The following is a 24945-nucleotide window of genomic DNA, read 5'->3' as shown; positions in this document are numbered from 1 at the left end:
AGACAGCTAGACAAAGAGGACAGATAATCTACCGCCTGACCTCCATGGAATGCACAAACAATGAGGAGGCTTCAAACCAGGCCCTTCTTCATGATGCATCGAGGGATAGTTTGTTTATGAAATGAGGTCTTATGAGGTACTTCTCATGAGTAAATGTATTACTCACAGAGGATGCCAGTAGGCCCCTTTGTGCGGTTTGTTCTGGCACTGTTGCAGACACAACACAGATGTGCTTTTCCACCTGCAGGTTGTGACTAAAGCAACGTAAAAGTTTCATATCTGAACCTAAATCTGAAGCTTCCTTTTGTTTATTATACATTAACAAACCAAAACCCCTCTATGGGAACTATTAGTAACTCTAGACCTTCAGCCTTGTGTTTCAGTATGTGTCAGCATCGTAGTAAAAGCCCTTGTTGTTGTTTCTCTTCAGAGTCCGACAGGAACGTCTATAAGAAATTTCACAGAGGCATGTCTCTCAGAAGAGACGAAATCTTATACTTGGACGTATGAAGTTTGGACTGACGTCACCCAATCCTGTAACAGCTCCAATGACAGCGCACATGCCGAGATAACATTCAAAAACCAAAAACCACGAGGTAAGACTGAGCAGACAGCATAGATAACATCAGTCCACCGCACAGACGTCTTCTTTGCTTCTTGCTCCATGATCATTTGTGACTCTGCTGTTTTTGCTGTACAGCTCACGTGGTGGAGAACTTCAAATGTGTCATCCAACGCGATGAGCTGAACTGTTCCTGGGTTCCTGTAGACCCATCTCTAAAACTGAATCTCTCCTACAGGTGAGAATTACAGCAGCACTTTCTTTTTTTGTCTTTTATTGAAGTGTTGCATAACGAAACAAGACGGTTGAGAGACATGACAATACCGCACATACTGTAGAAAACAAAGTGAAAGACAAGACAAGACAAGACAAGTGAACATTGTGAACAGTGACTAGCAGGAACAAACAATGTAATGTAATGTTAAGCATTGAGGAAGTGAAAACGCTGTGCGTGTGTGTGTGTGTGTGTGTGTACGTGTGTCTCTCTCTCTCTTTGTATTTTTAATTGCAGCAAATAGGACAGTAGTTTGAGATAAACTTGGATGGGAGAATGTAATAGAAACAAATCTGCGAAGCACAATGATATACAGTATTTAATTTCTTTAAAAACGGATCAGGTTTTAAAAAACCAGGTCTCCATAGTCCAACAGGGGTAAAAAAGTCGTGGTGATCAAATGTTTTCTGACTCTCAATGAAAAACATGATTTATTTCTAAAAAAAGAGGCCCAATTTCAGCTTTGACTTTGAAACAAGTTTATCAATGTGTAGTTTAAAGGAGACAGGTTCTCATCAAGCAGAATGCCAAAGTATTTATAAGACGTGACCATTTCAATTTCAACCCCAGGAGCAGTAGACAACCTGGGAAGGTGAGATGGAAGCTGTTTGCCATTTGAAAATAGCATGGTCTTTGATTTATCTGCATTCAGCACTAACTTGAGCTGAGTCAAGCGTGACTGAACAGTATCAAAGGCTGATTGCAAGAACTCAAGGGATTTTAAAACTGAAGAAGATGAACAATAAATTACTGTGTCATCAGCCTATAAATGGGACACAGCATTAGACAAACTATTGTATAGATTATTCACATAAATTGTGAACAACAGTGGTCCTAATATAGAACCTTGAGGCACGCCCTGCATCCATAACGAAAGCAGCAGCTTCAGACAGCGTTTCAGTCCGTACAGCTCTGCTGAGTTTAACACTCGTTTAAATGCTCAAATAACAAAGTCTATGGTCTTCTCAAAAGCTCAATTTAATGCACACATTACCCATAATCTAGTTAAAAAGCTTTGATTGGCGTTTATTTTAGAATTAAATCCTTCTTCATTTTCAGCGCCACGAAAAAACGTGTGGAGGCTACATTTCTGTCTGGGACTGATTATGATGGTAAACACACTACCAGTCAAAAGTTTGGAAACACCTTCTCATTCAAGGGTTTGCATTTATTTTAATTACTGTAAACACTGTAGATTAATACCAAAGACATCAAAACTATGAAAGAACATATATGGAATTATTGAATGAACAAAAAAATGTTAAACAAAGCAGAATCTGTTTGATATTTTAGATTCTGTAAAGTAGCCCCCTTTTTCCTTCATGACAGCTTTGCACACTCTTGGTATTCTCTCAGTCTGCTTCATGAAGTGGTCTCCTTGAATGGTTTCTAATGAACATGAGCCTTGTCAAGAGTTCATTTGTAGAATGACTTGCCTTCTTAATGTGTTTGAGACCATCAGTTGTGTTGTTCAGAGGTAGGGTTAGTACACAATGGATACCTCTATTTGACTACTGTTGTAATCCAGATTATGGCAAAACCAGATTATTTCATAGTTTTGATGTCTTCAGTATTAATCTACAATGTTGAAAGTAATTCAAATAAATAAAAACCATTGAATGAGAAGGTGTGTCCAAACTTTTGACTGGTAGTGTTTATGCATGCATCCTCATCCTCTTTACAAACACTTGATTCAGTGTATCATGCATCTCTTTGTTATATTACCAACACAATATCCCTCACTCACCTCTGCATTCTTTATGATTTGGTGTGTTGGATATCGTTAGCAACTTGCAGACAACGACACTATATTTATTTATAAGGTGATACTGGGAAACTTCCATCCTATCTCTGTACCCTACACCAGAGGGGTTCACTACCAAGCCGGATTTGCGGTTATCGAGGTAACTTCAGGGTTAACTCCGGATTTTCAGTACTAATTTGGGGGTCCACTCCTCATGCTGAACTCCTAACCTGCTCCGGGGCAGGTTACGTTCAGGATCAGAGATCAGTTTGGAGAAAACTCCGCCCACTGACCAATCAGCTCGTGAGGGGAGAGATCGTCAGGACACTTTGTCTACCTGTATGATTTCATATCTAAAATATTGTTGACAGTTAATATCTTTCCTCACATCATACATAAAGAGAGTCTAAAACAGGTTAGTCAGGGGGAAGTTGTTGTTCTGCATTATATTTTTAAAACTGTGCGTGCTTATCTCTTTGAATCACGTTCCCATTTGTATTAGTCCTTTAACCACAGCGCTCAGTTTGATACCGTCAGGGCTGCAGCTGAAACATCACGTCTAAAACTGTCACACACGACACAAGAATGAATCATAGAGAGAGATCACTGTCAGAGAATAAACAGAGTTATTATAGTCAGATCTATCTGCACTAAATGATGAGAAATAAGACGTCATTAGATCATTCCCTCTCTTTTTGTCTCTCAGTTCTTTCTTCATGTTTCAAACTCAGTAGTGTTGATGTTAGTCTGGATTATGTGTTTAACTTCACAGCTTTCTAATATCAGAGCTCTAAGTTTGAAACATAGGTTGACGTGCTGACGGCAGACTGTCCGTGTCTGTGATGGGTCACATGTTGCCTATTGGGCACCGTTTGTAAAGTTGTGCACACTGAAAATTACAGCTACAATTCTCCACATTTAGCAGCACAAATGTCATCAAAATGTTGAGTTAATTTTTAAAAGTCCATTTTTTATCACATTTAGAGAAATATTTGTGATCTTTAAATTTAATTTTGTTGTGAAAAATATATTTAAGTTATAATCACTGTGAAATCCAAATGCTAAATATAAATCCAAATGTTAAATCTAAATGCTGATTTTAAAATCTAAATGTTAAATGTTACTCTGCGATCCTAAATATGTAGCTAATATGCAAATTCACACTGCTGCATTTAACATTTAACATTTATATTTAGCATTTATATTTAACATGTAACATTTATATTTATATTTAACATGTATATTTGACATTTAACATTTATATTTAACATTTATATTTATATTTAGCATTTCGATTGAACAGTGATTGTAACTTAAATATATTTTTCACAACAAAATTAAATGTGAAGATCACAAATATTGCTCTGAATGTGATTTTAAAAAAAGTGACTTTTAAAAATTCACTCTACATTTTGATGACGTTTTGGAGTTAAGAGTGGAGAAATGTTGCTGTTATTGTCAGTGTGCACAACTTAACAAACGGTGTCCCATAGTTGCCTTCTCAGCCTCGTTCATGTGAACGCCCTCAGGGTAACTCCAGATTGACTCATTATGTTGATAACCAGCTTCGTATGACAGATCTCCTTTGTCAGGAGATCTGTCGTAGTAAACCCCTCAGCTCTACTGGGTACCAGTTACCATCCTCTAATGTGTTGCTCTTCACTGAATCTAGGAAAAACAACATTTCTCTATAACACACTTTGGATATGAAACAATCTTTAAAAATAGGTCAAATTAGTCACATTGAAATCACTGAGTAAATCTAAGATGATCATAAAGAACGTGGTGCTTTTGCCTGTGTTGTGATGTTTTTGTAGTTCTTTTATGTTTGTAACTCTCTGAGGCGGTTACCTCGGACAGGTCTCTCTTGAAAAGGAGGTTTTAAATCTCAATGGGACTTCCTGAAGAAAAAAAAAACACACAAGATACTCAAAACACAAAATACATTCAAGAAAATAGAATATTGGATATGTGTATAATAAAACACCATAAATGAATCAAATATATCAATAAACTATAAATATCTTGACGCTCAAAAACATACTGCACTTGGTGTAAAAAGAATTAAGATCCTGTCTTCAGCAGAGTTGCCATGAGTTGCATTTGATTAACTACAAATACCAAACTCTACATTTAAGTGCTTTAAATGTTCTGTTTCAACATGTCTATTAAGGAAGACGAGATCTCCACAAATCGTCCGTATGAACATTCAGCTTTTTATATAATAACAGTTATTTCCAAAGGCCTGATACAAGAACAGCAGAGCAAGAACTTATCCCTCCCCGCCCCTCAGCTGAGACCTTTTAAAACCCTGATCTTTGCCTTCACCTCGAGATGAATCACAGAGATGTCTTCAGAGAAGAGGAAGTTTTAAAAGTACCAACATGTGAAAGGATTGTGCATCTATGAGCATCAGATAATGTGTGGCCTCTGTGGGCATCTAGTGGTGACTGATGGGACTGCAGCATCCCAGCAGGTTCACAGGATGGAGAGGCAAATGAAAGTACTTCAGTGTTCGGCCAAAACTCAACGTCCACACACACACTCACTGACTTTAAGGTTTGTTCCTGCTCAGTCCGTGAGGTCTCAGGGCTGTCCCACTGTCAGATCTTCAAGTGCATGAGGGATCTCTCTCAGACTTTTTGAGCCCTTTGGCCCCCTTTCCACAAGTGGGCATGTTTGCAGACTTTTGCAGACACAGGATTCCCAGGGGAAGCCCACGAGTATAGAAGGATATGTACCTTCCTGCTAAAGAAGCAGGAAGGTACAAAAAATGTTTGCCTGTAAATTTGAATACAGCACGGATGCTACAGCATGAGATGTCTATAAGCTCCCATGACCTGGGCAACATTCCTTTCAGTCCATTCAGCACTTTTAAAACCCTAACACCAGGAGAGAGGCATTCACAGTGGGTTTACATGTGTACACACACATACAAACAAGAGAGAACAAATAAAAACTCATGAAAGAAAGAGAAATCAAGTGAATCACAGATGTGTGTGATGTTATTGTGGACGGTGGGTGGAATAAAAACACTGCGGTTAATCTATCAATCAGACACGTTCAGCATTGCAGGCCCCGCCCCCAGAAAGTCCCAGGACCTTTGTAAAGTACGACCCCCCTAGCAGGGGCTTTTTAGGGGGGAGATTAACTACCCCTGAACTAAATTTAAACCCTGGGTCCACCGGTCGAAATGCACGTAGTTCAGGGGTAAAGTTCCTGCGGTCGAAAAACGCCTCTGCAGGACATACTCCGCCAGAAGAAGAGGCTGGAACAGGACCGATCACAGACGAGGGAGACCCTGCACCCAGTCCCAATCTACAACCTTGAGGAGTACCTCAGGTTGGCGGTGTACTGCACCCTAAATGGAGGAGTGTCCAGACTATTTGAGCCTTTAAGGGAAGGGTTTGAGTCAGTCTTCCCCCTGCATCACCTCCAGAGGAGCTGGACCAGTTGCTGTGTGGCAGTAAATAAGATAAGATAGGATATTACTTTATTGATCCCCTGGGGGGGAAATTCAGTTGTTACAGCAACCCAGACATAAGTACAATCAAGAAGAAGTTTCAATAAGTAAATAAAATAAAATAAAATAAAATAAAAATAGATAAATAAAGATAAAATACAATTTAGACATATGCAATGTTACAAATGTAATTTAGATTAAATAGCAGTAATTACAGGCAGTATTAAAAATGATTCAGTAGTGACAGGCTGACATGGTGTGATTATGGTTGATAATGACAGATTAAGCAATAAATAAAAATAAATATGGGTATGTGATATGACCATGAGTTGTAGTAAACAATAATAATGTAATATAACATAATATAATATGGCAAAGATAATTATATAATATCATGTATTATGCATTATAATGCCAGCAGCAGTCAAGAGAGAGAGTTCGGGATGAGATGATGGAGTGTGACAGACAGAGCAGGGATGGTATGGATCTGTTCATGGAGGGGGGGGGGATGTCAGTGGTCATCGTGGTGCAGTCTGTGGCCTCCGTTACTGTTCAACAGTCTGATGGCGGTGGGCACAAAGGAGACCTCCTCTCAGCCACTGACTCCAGACTGTCTAGTTCTAGTCCAACCACAGAGCGGGCCTTCTTTACCAGCTTGTTGAGCTTGCTGGCCTCACCCATCTTAATGCCTTGATCCACCCCAGCACGCCACAGCAAAGAAGAGAGCACTGGCCACCACAGACTGGTAGAATGTCTCCAGAAGCTTGCTGCAGACACTGAATGACCTGAGTCTCCTCAGGAAGAACAGTCTGCTCTGTCCCTTCCTGTAGAAGGCTTCAGTGTTGGTGGACCAGTCCAGTTTATTGTTTATTTGGACCCCAAGGTACTTGTATGAGTCCACCCTCTCCACTTCCTCTCCCTGGATGAGGACTGAGGCTTGGGGCCTCCTGTTCCTCCGGTAGTTCACCACCAGCTCCTTAGTCTTGCAAATCTCAAGGAAAAGGGGAACCTTTTCTGGGGAACTACCAGTCAAAAGTTTGGAAACACCTTCTCATTCAAGGGTTTGTTTTTATTGTAATGATTGTAAACACTGTAGATTAATACTGAAGACATCAAAACTATGAAAGAACATATATGGAATTATTGAAAGAACAAAAAAGTGTTAAACAAAGCAGAATCTGTTTTATATTTTAGATTCTGTAAAGTAGCCCCCTTTTTCCTTCATGACAGCTTTGCACACTCTTGGTATTCTCTCAGTCTGCTTCATGAAGTGGTCTCCTGGAATGGTTTCTAATGAACATGAGCTACTGTTGTAATACAGATTATGGTAAAACTAGATTATTTCATAGTTTTGATGTCTTCAGTATTAACCTACAATGTTGAAAATAATTAAAATAAATACAAACCTTTGAATGAGAAGGTGTGTCCAAACTTTTGACTGGTAGTGTAAATGTTTGCTTTTCATTTTTTCAATAGTCACAAATCACACATCTGTGGCAACAAATCTCTTTCAAATGTACATTAACTGAGAGAAAAGAAAGGAGACCCACTGGCCATCCCGCCCAAAGCCCACAGACTTGATTGTGTTCATGTTTAAAGAGCGTATACTCTGATTACAACAGATCCCCGGCTAAACAAAAGCTGCACATCAAAATCTTGGATATCAAGACCATCAAAAAAGGGAACAAACGAAGAAGTCAGCAGAAGCTTTTTTATGCAACTAATCCCAGTAAGGTTTCTAGGATCACATGGTGATCAGCCAGTCCGTCCCTTAAGTGCCTTGAATTTGAGGAAAGTAAAAATGTGCAATAAAAATTCCTAATGCTGCTAAAGTGAGCTACATGACATCATGCATGTTACGAGAGAAGTAGAAAACTGCTGTCCCATTCCCAGTTCTTCAGTTTGAGCCTTTACGGCCTCCTGCCCTCAATCACTTTCCAGGTGACATCAACTAAGTCAAGAAGGTCTCAGGGTTTAGGGAGGACACTGAGATTCAGCCTGAGTCTTGTTGAGGTGAAATACTTTTGAATGAATCAGCTGTTGCCCTGCACACTCCCTGTTTCTCTCCTCACCTGACTCTCCTGTCTTCACAGGATCTGTGGACGTTTTGAGGAACGATTGAACCGTTCAAAGTGCAATGAGTTCTACAGCAGTGGGACCCGGACCGGTTGTCGATTGAAAGCTGATATCAAGGAGGGGGAACTCTGCATCTTTGTGGAGACTGAAGCTGGCATGAGCACCTTCAAATCTAAACTTGGTTAGTAAAACCTCTTCTCCTCTGGCGTGGAAGTAGGAATAAAACATCTGCTGTTGAAGTGCTTTTGGAAGTAGTTACTGTTTGTTGTATTTAGACTGAATTTTGCTTCCTCAGAGGTCCCTCCACCGAAGCTGAGAGTCATAGAAGAGGGAAACAAACTCACACTGAGCTGGGACCCTCCAGAAATTGGGGAAGGTTGTGATTGGATTACCAATATCTGCCACAAACAGTGCAGTAAAGCCGAAGTAAGTCATCAAATAGATAGTTTCCCTACATTTCACTTCCACTTTGAAGTATGCACTGCGTTTGATACAGGGAAGTTAACAGCACTACAGTATGAATGCTGATAGCACTATGATGGTCAACACGGGACTTCCACCAGATCCGTGTCCGGTCCATCTCCGATCCCCTGCGGTTCGGCTCCTTGCTCTCTCGTCCATCGAAACCCACCGGTAGCGTTTTCAGAACCGGGCACAGAGCAGGACCGCCGGACAGCTGGAGTCATGTGACCGAGGTTTTCCCGTGTTGATTACTGAATCAAGGATTCTCCTTCTCCTCTCCTCTTCCATGTTGTCTTTCTGGTCCTCTGAAAACCTCTGACCTGTTGACTCCAGGCCTGGCTCCGCTCATCATGACGGTTTGTTGTTGTAGTTAAGTGAAATACGATCTGGAGAGTGTTTTATTCTGAAAATTAACCGGATGTTTTCATTTTGTTTTGGTGCCTGACTTCCTGTCTCGCTCCATCTGTTCTGTTGAGTTGATGCGTCGTGCTCTGGCATCCGGCAAAAATAGAAGTCTTGTGTATCTGATCTGTTGCGTTCCGACCTGCCGGATCAGAGACGCAGCCGGAACGCAACGGAGTGGATCCAGTAGAAGTTAACACATTGACTAGAATAGAAACCTATCAGATCCGGTGCCTTGACGGATCGGAGACGGACTAGACACGGATCCAGTGGAATTTGGCCCTAACCCGCCACAGCTCTTGAAACTCCTACAGCAGCAAATGAAACAGCTGTGTGACCGTCCCCACATTTGGAAGCAGTAGGGTCTATGTGCTGTGTTGGAGACTCTGTCCCTCTTGTGTTCATTTATCTGGGTATGACAATATCAGAACATTCTTTCAGTCTGTGTTCACAGGGGTTATTTCTTTGTAGTTTTATCACCAAAGTCAGTGGAAATCTGTCTCGATGCCTCCCTAAAGGCGCTGATAATATTGTTGTTACTTCATGAGTCTGTTGCCTTGGTGTTCGTGAGTCGGTGTTTTTGTGCTGTAATCTAAAGGGTCAAACTTGTGCCTGAATGTAAACATACCACCTGATTTAACCTGATTTAATCACGTGCTGTGAGAAAAAACTGCTTCTCTAAGTCACATGTGAGCAGGCGCTACTGCCAAGAACCCCACACATGTCTCTGTATATATAACCAAACTTTCAATGTTAAGCAACTACAGCTTTATCAGTTGTAGCATCCCTCTCTACCTGGCAAAGTTTTTTATGTGCTTCCTACTTTTCAGGTGTGCCGTAACTACACGATCACCAGAGAACAACCCAACTCCATAGAGATGGCCTACGATCAAAGCTGCCTTTATGAGTTCAAATCCAGAGTCAGGACCAGTCGGCACTGCAGGGATGTATCCAGCGAATTCAGTGAAATCTTATCTCACGGTAACTGTCTCAGCTCTACTCACTGATATCTCACTGAGTGCTGATAAACACACTCAGACAGCCTGAAGTCATTCAGTTTGACTTGTTTTTATTCAAATTAAAAAAGGCAGCTCATGCTTTTAAAGTCTCTAGAAAACAAACTACAATAATTCCTTTATTTAAGTGTAGTAAAAACGTTCTCATATTTTTAGAGAACACATTCATTTGCACACAATTCAATTGTAAAGTGACACAAACGCTCCATTCTGACTGTTTACTGAGTGTGGTCTCTCCTCTGGACTAGCTGGAAGTTGATCTCACAGAGCATTGGGTCCCTGTCTGCTGATGTTCACTCCCGCCTCCAGAATCTGGGAGTTATATTTAATCAAACCGCTTCGTTCGACAGCCACGTTAAAAAGCTATCTTGTTCATGCTGCTTTCACCAGAGAAATATCAGCAAATAGTCAGGGAATTTAAGCCCATATTTGGCCAATCTGGGAATAAATTCCTTACAAAAAAAAATCTTCAACAATGTGTTCATAAAGGCCTCTAATAACATATTAAAAGATTTAAACTCAACTCCTGTAGAAAATCCATGACAGCTGTTTAAAGTTTGGGTGCCTGAAACCTTATTGGTGAAAAATTGTAAATGTTAAATTCTGCCTTCAGCAGCTTGTGAGGGGTCATGTAGGGGTTATTTGGGATTCTGAATTCATTGCAAACATTTATTTTACACAAAAAAACACTCTTTGGTGGAAACACGGCCATCAATCATCATTGAACAGAGTCTATTTTTGAGATGTTTTATTTCATCTAGGGATGTTAACAATTAATCAAGTTTCGATTCATTGATTAAGAATGTAAGATGAGATTTATTTTGGTCTAATTTATTACCAAATAGTCCTTATTTAATTCTAAATTTATTTCTATCATTGAGTTCTTTAATGAAGTTCAAAAAACTTCTATTTCATATATTGCACTGCCTCTTTAAGGTTGCTCAGAGTGATATGGTTTTGAGTTGAAGTGAAGGTGTCACATGAGTTCGATGTGCTGTTGTCCCACGTTGATGAAGGGTCATTAAAGGCATCACAACACACAGCAGAAGTTGTCCCGTGCTCTTTCTTCCTCACAGCCCTCAAGTATAATTAAATTAAGTTTCTAGTTAACGCTGTTAAAGTTTAACAGTTCTGAAGAGATACTTAAACAAGTTACGGCGTTACAAGAACTTAGACTACTCTAACACATTTTGTTGTTTAGATTTTCTATCACGTGGAACAAACATCATGTGGTCTCATATTTGGTTCAGCTATCAGGGAGGTGTTTTAAGTTTAAAGCATGTTTCATGTGAATCAGCTGACTGAAGGTGTTGCTCACAGCAGAGACGCTCAGCTGGGGGCTGCAGCTGAGTGACAGGTTTTCTCTGCCGTCACGGTCAGACTGATTATGACCCAGCTGCGCTCCTGACTGACACCTCAATATGATCGGTAGCTATTCAATACTGTCAGTTATGTACATTTTGTCGTGAAGGAAAATTTGATTCAGGGAAAAAAAAAAAAGTGGCATTCCAAGAGGAAAATTTTACTGCTCAAGGCTTTCTCTTCTAAGTCCCCGGAGACAAAATTGAGATTGAGACTTAAATGAGAGATCTCATTAATGGCTAATTTTCTTCTCTTTTTTTAAATATATTTTTGGCCTTTTTGCCTTTATTTGAGAGGACAGCTGAAGAGAGACAGGAAATGTGGGGAGTAGTGAGCGGGGGAAGACATGCAGGAAATGGTCGACCGACCGGGAATCCAACCGGCGACCCTGCAACGAGGACTGTAGCCTCTGTATGTGGGGCGCTTAGATCGCTAGGCCACCAGCGCCCAAAAGAGTCCACCCCTTAATTGTAATAATCTGGCTAAATCTGGTCAGCCCTTTTGAGGCCCATACTTTAAATAAATGGTCTGTCATACCTGGGATGAAATCTCTATCTTTTGCAATTTCTCTCAAATCCACTAAATCTTTGTGAAGTTGTTTTGTTCCAAACAGACTTGTAAAGGAAGGACCATAATGTAAAGTCAAAGAAGAGATCATTTCACATCTAAATATCTGATCTTGAAGTGGTTCAAATGTTTTAATGAGAATTGTAAGTTTGTGGACAATTACATTGAAATGTTAATTTTGCAGGGCACTATAAATATTCATGAAAAGATGAGCTCAGGCTCTTTCTTTGCTCCATCTGAGCTCAACTTAAGACACAAAAACTGAGTCTGACAAAAACAAATGGATGAGGTTAGATTGAGATAATTGAGAGAGCTCCCTGATTTCTCCACCTGAGCTCAAAAGGAGTCACAACACTTGAGAAATACCTGAGAATCATTTCAGATTTTGACCAGATCTCCTTTAGAACTGAAAGGGAGACTAAGCTGAGACTTTTTAAAACTTTTTTCGAGAAACAGGAGACATAAGCTAGAGTCTCATTTTGCTTTCAAACAGATCTCATTGTTGTCTAGGAGACAGAAATGAAACACTTTTGAGATCTCCTCTCTAAATTTCTTTTCCTATGGGTTGTTTTTGACATATAAAATGTCTACGTTTTTTTTATGATTAATCAATAATTGATCGTTAACAATTCCAAAGATCGATCACAGAAAATACTTGAAATGTACGTCCCTAATTTGATCATTAGTTTTAATGTGAATTTATATGGACACGTGTGCTTCTAAACTCCTAGGATGAATTTATAAACTGGTTATGAAACAGACTGAAACTGGTGCTGATGACTTCTCAGGACCGACACACACAAACAAGACCAGCAGCTACAAGACTGACAATTTCTGTTCTGTCTTTTTTGATGAATGGACCTGCTGCTAAGGGTTAAACTGAAGAAGCAGCATCTCTTTTAATTTTTGACATTAAATATTCCCAATAAGTGACACATGTCAGAAAAAAAACAACTTGCTTTGAAAAGTAATGGGATATATACCTTTACCCACAGGAGGGAGCCAAAATACCTGAGACAGAGGAGAGTCCACTCTGCAGCTGATCTGTTTGTTTTTCATTGTTGGTATCCGACATCTGAAGCAAGCGTGAAGCCTGAAACTGTTTAAGATCTGACTAAAATGCGTTTTTGTCATCACAGGTACCAACAAGGCTCCGGATGGGACTCACACTGTGGTCGCCATCATCATCCCGATCCTTCTGTCCATCTGCGTCCTCCTGTCCTGCTATTGTTTCAGGAGGTAAGCTTTCAAAAAAGATCATGTTTCCTTTTAAATATAACTCACACCAACACGCCACAGAGTGATTAGAGTTAGTGCATGTGATACTTGTACGCATTCAGTGGCTTTTAACCAAACTAGAGTCGGTGTTGTGAAGGCACAGCACTTGTGAAACCAGCAATGCAAGATTGTTGCAACACCTGAATTGATTGGACCGTTTTGGTCGTGGGAGGAAGCAAAGGCTGCGTATGAAAGTAATACTTATAAAGAAATTCACGAGTACACCTTCAACATGAAGACATCATGCCATTATGGTGACACAATGAAACGAACTCCGAAACTGACAAGTCATTGGAGGCTCATGAAGCACGCAGGACCTGCTTTGAACTCTGCCACTGTGAGAACATGTGGAGGGGGAGGATGAAGGGCTCACCTGTTGCTCAAGCACAGGTGGATGGGAGTGCTATGTTAGAGTCAATAATAACATGTCATTGGAGATTGATTGAATAATTTATTTACAGGTTATGAACTTTTTGAAGACTTGATCGAAAACACACAAAGATGAAACACTACTTTTGAGTTAATCTACATTTAACTTAAACCAGTTAAAAAGCATAAAAAGCATCATTTCACTGTTCTCACTGAAAAAGTTGAACTGCTGCACAAAAGAAGTCACCATCAGAATGTTCATTGGACGCCTCGAGTGCATTCTTATTAATCACATACTTGATACAGGATTCACTGCCAAACTGGTTATGACACGACAAATCTATGCTCACACTAACACACCTTTAATTCAGGTGAAAAGATGAGCTCTATTATTTTAACACGAGGCCTTATCTCTACATATTCAAGGCTCTAAGTTACGAGAGGGTGAACGTGGACTAGTTCAATCAGAGGCTAAGAGGTCAGCTGTGTTAAATGTGATCATATATTTCCACTTCAGGAGCTCGATCTCACCACCGACAGGCTCAGATTTTTAGCTCTCATTCACCAACCGGTCTGTAGAAGTCCTTAAAACCTGCTGAGTCGGCTTTTACCAAAGTTTTCTTTTTAAGCAAAGTTATTACATATTGTGTTTTCCTTCATCTAGCACCTCCTGTATTATGTCCCGTGCCGAGAGCAGGGGCTCTCAAACTTTTCAGCCCGTGACCCCCAGATATACTGTCTGTGCCAAAGACTCACGACCCCCACTGTTCCTCCAAGTGATTGAATGATTCTTCATACTTCATGTAGCTGCGCTAACATTATCCATGTGTCAGTGTTTCCTGTGCTGTTATGAATTAACCAGCTTCTACTGATCCTTCTGGTAACAAACTGCTAACTGACCCAAACATCCAGAGTCATCTGGCGACAAAAAAAGGCAGAAAACTAATAATAATAATAATAATAGCTCCAGCTTCACAAGGTGAAGAATGTCCTTTATCCACAACATATGGGAAGCAGGTGTGGGGGATTTCCGTTTAAGCAATATAAAGCATCTGGCTAGACGAGTGACGAAGGCCAAGGAGGCAGTTTCTCGTGAAGAGAGTTGTGCTGTGGGTGGAGTTACACCGAACTGCCATCAGAGCGTTTGGTTCAACTGGTTTGTAATTTCCATTTTGTGAGCTTCTCACTCTTCTCCTAAGCACCAGTCCCATGAAGTAGATCTCCGAAGACTTTTCTTCACTTCAGATTACTTAAAAACAAAAAAAACATTTCGGAAGACATCTCACGACCCCCCAGGAAACATAGACACAACATTCTGTGAGCCCTACTCTTCCCCATTCCCAAGAAAACCAGCAAAATAGCTCAAATTCACATTCAAGTAAAGCTGCAAATTGAATTAACTTTGGACAGAAGCAAAATGCCAAGACAATAAAAAAAGATGTCTACATAAACTCTAATCTTCCCTAATATTGAACAATCATTTAAACAAATTCTCAACTCAACTCATTTTTATTTATATATCACCTTTCATACATTCAAGCATGAGAGCAGAGACAGAAAACAACAGATAAAATGATACAAGACTAAAACAAGATAGAGGAATGTGATGTGAGATAGTTTAGAAACAAAAACAAAAATCAATCAATTAAATTAAATTAAATCATACAATAAAATAAAATCAAGTAAAATACAGTCAATCAATTCAATAAAATCAATTCAATAAAATCAATTCAATAAAATCAATCAATTCAATAAAATCAATCAATTCAATAAAATCAATCAATTAAGTCATACATCAAATAAAATGAAGTAAAATACAGTCAATCAATTAAAAAATAAATGTAATTAAATTCAATCAATTAAATTAATTTATACAATAAAATAAAATCAAGTAAACTACAGTCAATCAATTAAATAAAATCAATTTAAATAAAATCAGTCAATTCAGTTCAATCATACCATTAAATAAAATCAAGTAAAATACAGTCAATCGATGAAATACAATCAATGAAATAAAATCAATGAAATACCAGAAAAGAGGAAGATAGAATAAGTTAGAATAAAAATGAAATAAATAAAATTGATGCTAAAACAGTGGCCATAAAAGTAATAAAAGAATGCAAAACAATGCAGTCCAGGGCTAAAAGGAAATAACTCCAAGTTAAAAGCCAGATTAAAAAGGTATAAGGCTTTAGTTTAGTTTTAAAAACACCCAGAGAGCTTGCTGTTTTGATGAAAGATACCTGACCTGAACTCCAAACACAAAAACAGGAGGAAAAAGAAGGACAAAAAAAAAGGCTACTCACTCCTACTCTGCTGCTGCTCAGTGCTCAGTATTTACAGAGATTATTTTACAAGCTATTTAAAAGCTGACATTCAAATAATCACAATCTAACAAAAGCAGGCCTACACCATTCACACAGATCAAAGATTCAGTCTGATGCTGCTCTGTTGGAAGTGGCAGGAGAAGCTTCAGAGCAGGCTACAACACCTGAGGTCTTAAACTAGAGATGTTCATCTTCATCCAGTCAGGAAGCAGCAATCCTGTTCCATCCGGCCAATCAGAGGCCACACCTACATCAACAACGGATTCACTTACACACACACAGATGAGTACACACTGCAGAAGAGGAGACAGAACGTAGCAATATTCATAAAGGACAGTCATACTGTAAGTCGATGATGTAAGAGCAGCTGACTTTGGTTTCAACATTTCCTCAGTTAGTAACCTCTCTGTCCTGATCTCTGCACACCTGACCTCCTCTGTATCGAGCTCCAGAGTAGTAGTGTAGCAGTAGCATGGTTCAATCATTTTACAGGGCAGACATTTAAAACAAAGCCAAAAGTCGCGTACGGAGTAGTGACAGTGACAGTGAACAGGCGTAGCGGAAGCAAAATGCTTCTTTGAGCCTCGCTTACATTTCTTAAATCCAATAAAGCTTCCAGAGGGTGAAGAAAGCAACAACTCAACTCACATATATTTATATAAAACCTTTCATACAAATAAACAAGCGGCCCGAAGTGCCTCACAAAGTAACAGAGACAGAAACAACAGAAATGATCTAATTATGAAAGGCATGGTTATAAATAAAATACTTAAAAGTAAAATAAATACAGTGAAATTAATAAAATAAGTAAGAGTAGAAAGGAAGTTAAAAATTAGTTAGAGTTAAAAAGATCAGATAAATACAATGAATAAACAAATAAATAAATAGATAGATAAATAAATAAACAAATAAATAAATGTTACAGCAATGATTATAATAATGCAGTCCAGGGCTAAAAATAAATCACTCCAAATTAAAAGCTAGATTAAAAGGGTAAATCTTCATTTTACTTTTAAAAACACCCAGATTATCTAACTTCTCCACCTTTGAAATTAGTGTTTCATAATCTGACAGTTGTCACATCAACCGAGGGAACAGACCAAACTTGAACAACACCTTAGCCCCACCTTATCAGAGAACGTAGGTGTGGCCGTCTCTGCAGTTAAAGAAGTTTCTAAGTGTGCCAAAGACTTCTCTTAGAAACCGTCTTTTTTTTACTGATCCAGGAACTATGAACTATTTTAGTTCCTAGAACCCCGTTTGGAGGAACCTTTGTAGCTCCTGCTTCAGACTTTGAGTGACTTAAGTGCACTGTGGTTGTTCCATAAGTGAGTCTGTTGATTGGTTTAACACACGAGCCAATTAAGTACCACTAACTGGCCAACTAATGTCACTTTAAGGTTCATGTCAGCAGACAGAAAAAGTCCCTTGTGGATAGTTCCTCTTTAAAAAGGGTTCTCAGAACTGTTTGTTCTGAGAATGGCTCAGATGATATTTTTGTGTCACTATTTTAGGACATTACACTCTGAAACATTCTTACCCATGGTTGTTCAAGAGTCGATTATGTCTCTGCTGCATTTGCGACCACAGAACTCCACCTCGTTGTTGGATACGTTGTTCTACCTTTGTGCTCCTTTGCTCCAGTCACCCTGTCTCTTCATCTGTCACAATCCCACTTTTTCCAGATTTATTTCAAGGAAATAAAAACAGATTGATTTCGCCTTGTTTGAAGCCCTGTTTCCACTCAGATAGATAGATAGATAGATAGATAGATAGATAGATAGATAGATAGATAGATAGATAGATAGATAGATAGATAGATAGATAGATAGATAGATAGAGTCCTGTATTGTTATTTTTTTGTCACTACCTCCCCGAGTCAGGAGTGGGTAATCTGGGTTCCTGCTGCCTTCCCTGGATGTGGTAGCCGTTTCTCAGGCTCCCTCTTTGGAATCAAACCCTGATTCCCTGTTACCCGTGGTCACCACTGCAGTCAAGCCAGCCTCCACTTTATTCTGTGTTAGAACAGACATTACATTAATAGCATGGAAACACAGATTTTATTTTTTCTAACTAAAAGCAATTTGAAAGAGTAGAAAATTATAATGGTTGTGGTTCATTTGAAAATGATATTACAACACAACAACCCGAATCTCTAGACAAGTGTCAAATATCACCGAAAGGTGACAACACGAAATTGTGTCTGACTCGACATCAGAACAATCGAAGGTGGATTTTCAAAATAAAAGCCGTCTGAAATATAAAAATGTGCCTGGTAATTATATATTTGGCATTACAATAGATCTCAGTTTCCACTGATGTGTTTTGATACAGACTGAAAAGAGGAAACCTCTAAATGTGATGCTGCCAATTACAGCTACACCTGATTTGGAATTAAGAAATAAAAGTCATTGGAAATGTTGCATATTAGGGATGATTTTTGATATTTTCAAAGTGAGATTATTTTAAAAGTACAAGTTTCCACTGACTAATTTCAGTTCAGACTAATAGTATACAACCTAATGGTGTTATCCTGCCAATCACAGCTCGATCTGATGTGTCATTTCAAAATAAAAGACACTTGAAATGTATCATAAATGCAATAGTGTAGGATATTTCAAAGTGAGATTATAAAAAATAAAAAAAAAGACTAATTTCAGTTCAGACTAATACTGGACATCATCATGGATTAATCCTGCCAATCACAGGAAGAACTGTGACATTCAAATGAGACGTCCCTGCCATGAGGGCCAGCGATCGGCTCGAGGTTATCAGCAGCCGGGGTGCATGGGTTTTGGATCTGATAAATGCACGCATCTCTGTAGGTCAGCGCTTGTTGGCATGAATTGGCTCTAGAGTTGCCACCGTTATCCAGGTAACATTGGAGCGCTCAAAGGAACCATAACTGATTTAAAGTGGGATTATTTGTTTTCGCTGGAACCTGAACCTCTTTTTGAATCCATTAACAAAACCCAGCACTGAGAACAGCCACGCTTCTTTGTTTTTACAGCTGTGTCATCTTTGTTTTCTTGTGTTGTAGATACACCTGTGCTACGATAGTGAAGTCCCAGAACAGCCAGAATAAGGCAGCTGGTTTAGATAGATGCCATTTTTGTTCTTCTCTTAAAAGGTTTTGTTCCTTTCACGGCCACAAAGAGACTACCGTAACAGCAGTTTACAATTTAAAATAAAAGGGTTTTGCTTGAACTTCAAATTCTGTCTCTGGGAGTGCTTTCCAAAATGTGAACACACACTTACCTGTACTCTGTTGAGCTGGATTACAGTCATCAATAATAATAATAATTGATTGGATTTGTAGAGCGCTTTTCATGGTACTCAAAGTCAATTTACAGAAAGTAAAAATAAGAATAGAAATAAAACAAATAAATAAAACAGAACAAAGACAGAGGTGGGGCGGGAGTAGAGGTTATGGGTTGTATTCTTTTTTGAACAGGAAGGTCCTGAGGTGGTTTTTAAATGTTTAAAGTGAGTCAGAGTTGAGGATGTGTGGAGGGAGAGAGTTCCAGAGAGTTGGGGCAGCCATGGTGAAGACTGTCCCCCAAGGTTGGACTAGTGATGGGGGACAGGAGATTGGCATCTGAGGTGGCGAGAAGGGGAGGGACATTTGAGGAGGTTGGTCAGGTATGAGGGGGCGAGGTTATTGAGAGCCTGAACAGGATCTTGAAGTGGATTCGGTGCTGTATGGGGAACCAGTGGAGGTGCTGAAGGGTGGGTGTGATGTGAGCTCTGGAGCAGGAGTGGGGGGAGTAACTGGGCAGCTGAGTTCTGGATATATTGGAGTTTTTGGAGGTCAGTGGAGGGAAGGCTGTAAAGGATGCTGTTGCAGTAGTTGAGCCTGGAGGTTATGAAGGTGGGGATGAGGGTTTCTACAGAAGAGGAGGAGAGAGAAGATCTGAGGTGGAAGAAGGATGTTTTGGTGATGTTTCTGATGTGTGGTTTGAAGGAGAGAGTGGGGTCGAGGATGATGCCAAGGTTATGGACTATTCATCAGTAACAAGAAGCAGTTTTATGAATACAGCATCTCTTTCAGGTGAACTCTGGAGCACACTTTCTGCAGGTTGTTTCTTTCTGTCATTGACTTCTTTGTTGTCGTCTGTTTGTTTGTTTGTAGACACAGTGCCATAATCTGCCCAAACATCCCAGATCCATCTGGATTAATCAAGGACTTCATGATGAACGGAAACAAAGAACAGAAGGTACATGAAACAACCACGTAAACACTCTCCAGCTCCCTCTGCATTAACACTCACTCACTATGACGCTCTGCTTTTCAGACCACGGGGAGCGTGTACGAGCCGGTACCAGAACCGTTTGAAGTCCCCACAGTCTCCCCAGTGACTGAAACCGGCACACTCCAGCAGAACGTGTGACTCCGAGTGCAGCTGGACCTTCACTGCGGGAGACGTCATGAGGAATACTAACTTTGGACACAAGGCGGATAAACTTTGTTTCACTGACCTCTTCAGGCTGGAAGCTTCATGACAGGTGCTCAGAGTCTGGCAGGTGTGGTCAGAAGGGCAGTGATGGAGGACATATCAGATACAAACAGAACTCTGTGGAAAAACTCTGCTACGTATAAAACTTGATTCAAGTGGAGCTTATTTTAAACTATTTGTATATAGTGAGTTACTAATCGATTGTTTATCTGAGATATACTTGTATATACTGTTGGGTAGCCTAATTTATTACTGGGCATAAAGCTCTTAACATGTGAAGAATGCAAAAAATGTAAATATGTTCCAAAGCTGTAAAATCATTGCAGGGAAGTGAAAAGTACAATATCTGCCTCTTTGATGTCGTAGACTAAAAGCTGCATCTTTACCCTGCTATCAAAGCTCAGCAGAAACAAGGGCTGCTTTTTGACATTGTGCTGATATACGTGCGGCTGCTGGGGTTTCCAGTGACATGAGTTGCACTGAATCCCTGGAGCATAATTTAAAAGGCTGCCCAGCTACAGAGCCAGAAATACAGAACAATCTGCATGCTCTGAGCTGATATCCTCAAGTTTGCTCTGTGTGCTCTCATGATGGCAAGTGAGGAAGGATTGTTTGATAGATTTCAAGACCGTAAATGGCCCTGCAGAACAGCTGTGTTCTTTGGGATCTGAGAGGGAGTGGGTGCATCCCCCTGATATCTGCTGTAAAACATCTACAAGACCACGTGGGAGTAAAAAGGAGAATTGTGACTCGACATAGTCTTTCAAGGAAATAAACTCAAGGCAACTGGACAATAGAGAGGAAGCCGTGACCAAAGAGGCGGAAAGAATTTACTTCTTTCATATGTTGTCCCTTAAGACTGAAGAGGAAGATGACACAAGAGTTCACCCCCAGAAGCGGGAATCAGCTTGTTTTGTGTCGTTGGCATGGATACAAACACTGTTAGAAAAGGGGTGGATGTAATGAGGACAAGTACACAAGCACAGAGTCATTGCCCTCGCGTTCCTGCTGTGAATACTCCAGTCCAGTTGAGAGAAAGAGACTTGAAATGTCTGATTATAAGAGGAAGTGTGGACATGGTGAAACTTTGAATGTCTAATCGCGGGACAGAACTTCACAACTTCACTTTTTTCCTTTCAGATTGTGTATAAGACATGGAGCTGGTTTCTGGTTCCATATGTGAAGATAATCCAGAAGCAGTTTCCACACTTGTTGGCTTTTGTTTGACAGCCATACATACCTCTGAACACTGTCAAGTTTTACTGTATTTACGATGTACCCAGCAGTTTGGGATAAACCACTTTCAGCTCTAGAGTTCCTTTTCTGTGTCGCGTTAAGTCCGTTCAAGAATCAGCTACTTCAGAAGAGGCGACCATTGTGCTCACGTCAGCGAGATAAAAGAAACAGCTTCTCCTCTGATTTACCTGTCATCTTAATTTTGCCGAAATGACATCATCACGATGCAGATTTGTTTGATTGGCGCTGGCAACACAAAGTCCAACAAAAAATCGTAAAGTCGTAAAAACGTTGATCTAGAACAGGTTGTTACTTTCACTTGCATGCAGATCCCTTTTTTTCCCCACAGATATGGTTATTGACATTTTGTTAAACGTGAACAACACAAAACCAAGACAGCACACAGACAGAGTGACACACAACAACAACAACAACAACAATAATGTCATGCAAATCAGACAAATCAAATGCAAGCCAAAGTGCTTCACAGCTTGAAAACAAGAAGCAGAAATTAAATAATGGCATAAAGACATATTAATAAACAAAAATAGATTTGAAAATAGAGGCTAATGCACACAGACCAAAATAAGATATGTGGAATCAAAAAAAGTTAAAGCGTCAAATTATTAAGAATATAAATAGTCAAGAGTTGAAATTAAAATTAAGGCTAAAAATGTCAATAAAACTGAGTAGATACATAAAAATAAATAAATAAACGAATGAATACATAAATCAAAAAGTAAAATAAGATGGACAGTTAAAATTATTAAAAAAATAAAGCAACATTTAAATCAATATAACAGTATAAAGTAAGTACTACAATTATTAAACTCTACATAAAAGCCAGACTGAATAAATATTATTTAGTTTACGTTTAAAAGTCTCAATATCTCTATCAGCTCCTCTCAGAACCTAGTAGCAATAGTACAGATTATATTTCAATTTAACCGATGTGGAGAAGTGTATACAAATTAATACATGTAGAAATAAATAGCAAAATAAAGAAGTGAATAAATAAATACAAAAATGTAATTAAATAAATACAATTAAAATAATTAAAATAACTAAATAAATTGTTATTGGTCATGCAGATACCTGTTAGCAGAGAACAGTACTTGGTTGTCTGATGTATGATAACAGGGATGCCTGTTTCCGGTAGATTGTGCTCTTCACTGTTAAAACGAAAAAGTTGTGAAAACTCAAAATTTCAAGGCAGCTGTCTACACTAGATTTCTGAGTTTTGAGGCTAACTAGAAATCTTACATTTGAGCCAACTGATGAGTTTTTGTTGAGATCACTTACCATTCATATGTAGTGGAATTAATATTTTGAGTTCTACATACTAAGAAGTGAAAGTTGTGCCAACTTATTATTGTTTGTTCAGAAAATATCCCTAAATGTTACTGCACCTTACTGCACCGTTTTCACTCCTGCAAGGTAGCTAGCTAATGTTCAAGGCGGCTAACTATTGGTAATGACCATGCCTTATTAAACTAACTAAACAAATTAAAGTTACATTAACTGGTAATCAACTCACCATCAACTGACCAACTGTAAAGCTAGAGTTTCAATACAATACTCAAACAAAATACTCACCTATAGGGCGATCAAATCCACACAGGACAGGAGACATGGAGCCACATGTGTGGAATTGAAAGTGTGGAAGACCTCTGTAGATTTGAGTTGGAGACCCCCTTCTTTGTCTGAAGCAGACTCTAATAATTTAGCTGAGCCTCAAACCCATAATTTCAAGTTTTGCCAACCTAGCTTATGAAATGAGAGCAACTTTACACAACAAATCTCATACAGGTAGTTGAGATCACTACTTTGATGGAGTTTGAAACAAAATGGAACATTTTCAACGTACGACACTGATGGAGACTGATCATTACGGTTAGGACTACAAGTTTAACAAAAACTATTAACAGATAACTTCACATATCAAAGTCCAGTACTGCTAATTCAGTACAGAGTATACATTTTAATGCAACGTTGCAAACCTGCGCTTTTAGCAAAGGCCAGCAGGGGGCGACTCTGCAGTTTTCAGAAAGAAGTTTGTACAGAAAGGGATCAGAAAAGGAAGCTACTTCTCAGTCTATTTCCTAACTCAGTTAACATTTTCTGATGATTCATGGTGTAAGTTGTCAGTTTCATGTACAATATAACTCAGGGTTGCAGAGAGGAACAAACGACTGTCCATCCAATATGTTCAAGGATGGCAACAAAATGCTGTAATCAATGCCCTAACAGTGGAGTTCACAAAACCATGGAGGCTTTGTCCATGTCTGCTCTTCAGTCTGTAAAAAGTCCTTACAAACTTGGTCTCCAGAGTTGATCTGATTGTTCTCTTTAAGATCTTAATTTAGTTTCAGGTTTCAACCTTCACTCACATTTCTCTGAAAACACAACAATAGAGTTTGCAGAGTTCTGAGAGTAGATTAAACTTGGCTGTCAGTCAGAAGACGCCTTCTTTCTCATGCTGTAACATCCTGATCCACAATGCCATATCATCATTTATCACACTCTCTTCCTTCCTCAAACTAAAGGAAGCTTTCTTTTTGCTCTTTAGTTGGGTTTATTAGCACTCCTTTGTGTTGGTTCTTACTGTTTTTATAGAGAATAAAGAAAGAAAAGGTCTTTTTGTATGATTGTGGGTTGAAGTTCTCAGTCTCAGCTGTTTGTGTCGTCATGATTAAATAAGACATGGTTGCCTTGTCTCAGTCTGAAGGGGAGCAGGTCAGACTTCAGGGCTGTGAGTGTTGTATCTGTCACATCTCTGTTGAAGATGCATGTGAAACTGATAAGAGCAATGGGTCCTCCCCCAGAACATTCTGAGCATCTAACACTTCATTCTCTGCTATCTGGTGAATATTTATGTGACCTATTGTGGTGAAAATTGAAATATGAAAAAGGAAAACACAAAACTATTTATTTATTTATATCTTATTGATTATATACATATAATTAACATAACATAACTCCAGAGAGGGCACTTTTTCTAGTTTTTATACATTTTAGGCGCATCTAGAGGGCACTTTTTTGCATTTTCCATAAAGGTGGGGCATCGAGAGGGCTTGTTTCAACTTTTTATACAATTCAGGGGCATCCAGAGGGCACTTTTTGTGTGTTATACATTTGAGGGGCATCCAGAGGGCACCTTTTCTAGGTTTTAAACATTATAGGGGCATCTAGAGGGCACTTTTTCTAGGTCTTTAAACATTAAAAGGGGTTCTAGAGGCCATTTTTTCTAGGTTTTATACATTTTAGGGGCCTCCAGGGAGAACTTTTTTGCGTTTTCCATAAAGGTGGGGCATCCAGATGGCACTTTTCAACATTTAATACAATTAAAG

At 39.2% G+C, this 24945-nt stretch overlaps 1 protein-coding gene across 1 annotated transcript in view; it reads left to right on the top strand.

The window, feature by feature from the left end:
* Nucleotides 1-21674, top strand: part of LOC117807839 (interleukin-13 receptor subunit alpha-1-like) — a 29381-nt gene extending 7707 nt beyond the window's left edge. Inside the window, exons 3-10 of the mRNA XM_034677249.1 lie at nucleotides 431-596; nucleotides 701-800; nucleotides 8137-8300; nucleotides 8415-8545; nucleotides 9814-9964; nucleotides 13068-13167; nucleotides 20035-20119; nucleotides 20198-21674. Of these exons, the coding sequence (XP_034533140.1) occupies nucleotides 431-596; nucleotides 701-800; nucleotides 8137-8300; nucleotides 8415-8545; nucleotides 9814-9964; nucleotides 13068-13167; nucleotides 20035-20119; nucleotides 20198-20293 (993 nt within the window). The 3' untranslated portion in view covers nucleotides 20294-21674. The remainder of the gene's footprint in view (nucleotides 1-430; nucleotides 597-700; nucleotides 801-8136; nucleotides 8301-8414; nucleotides 8546-9813; nucleotides 9965-13067; nucleotides 13168-20034; nucleotides 20120-20197) is intronic.
* The last annotated feature ends 3271 nt before the right edge of the window (nucleotides 21675-24945 follow it).

This window comes from Notolabrus celidotus, chromosome 23 (genome assembly GCF_009762535.1).
Source record: "Notolabrus celidotus isolate fNotCel1 chromosome 23, fNotCel1.pri, whole genome shotgun sequence".
Lineage (NCBI taxonomy): Eukaryota > Metazoa > Chordata > Actinopteri > Labriformes > Labridae > Notolabrus > Notolabrus celidotus.
Note: the sequence above shows the minus strand (reverse complement) of the source record. Positions and strands in the feature narration are given on the sequence as shown.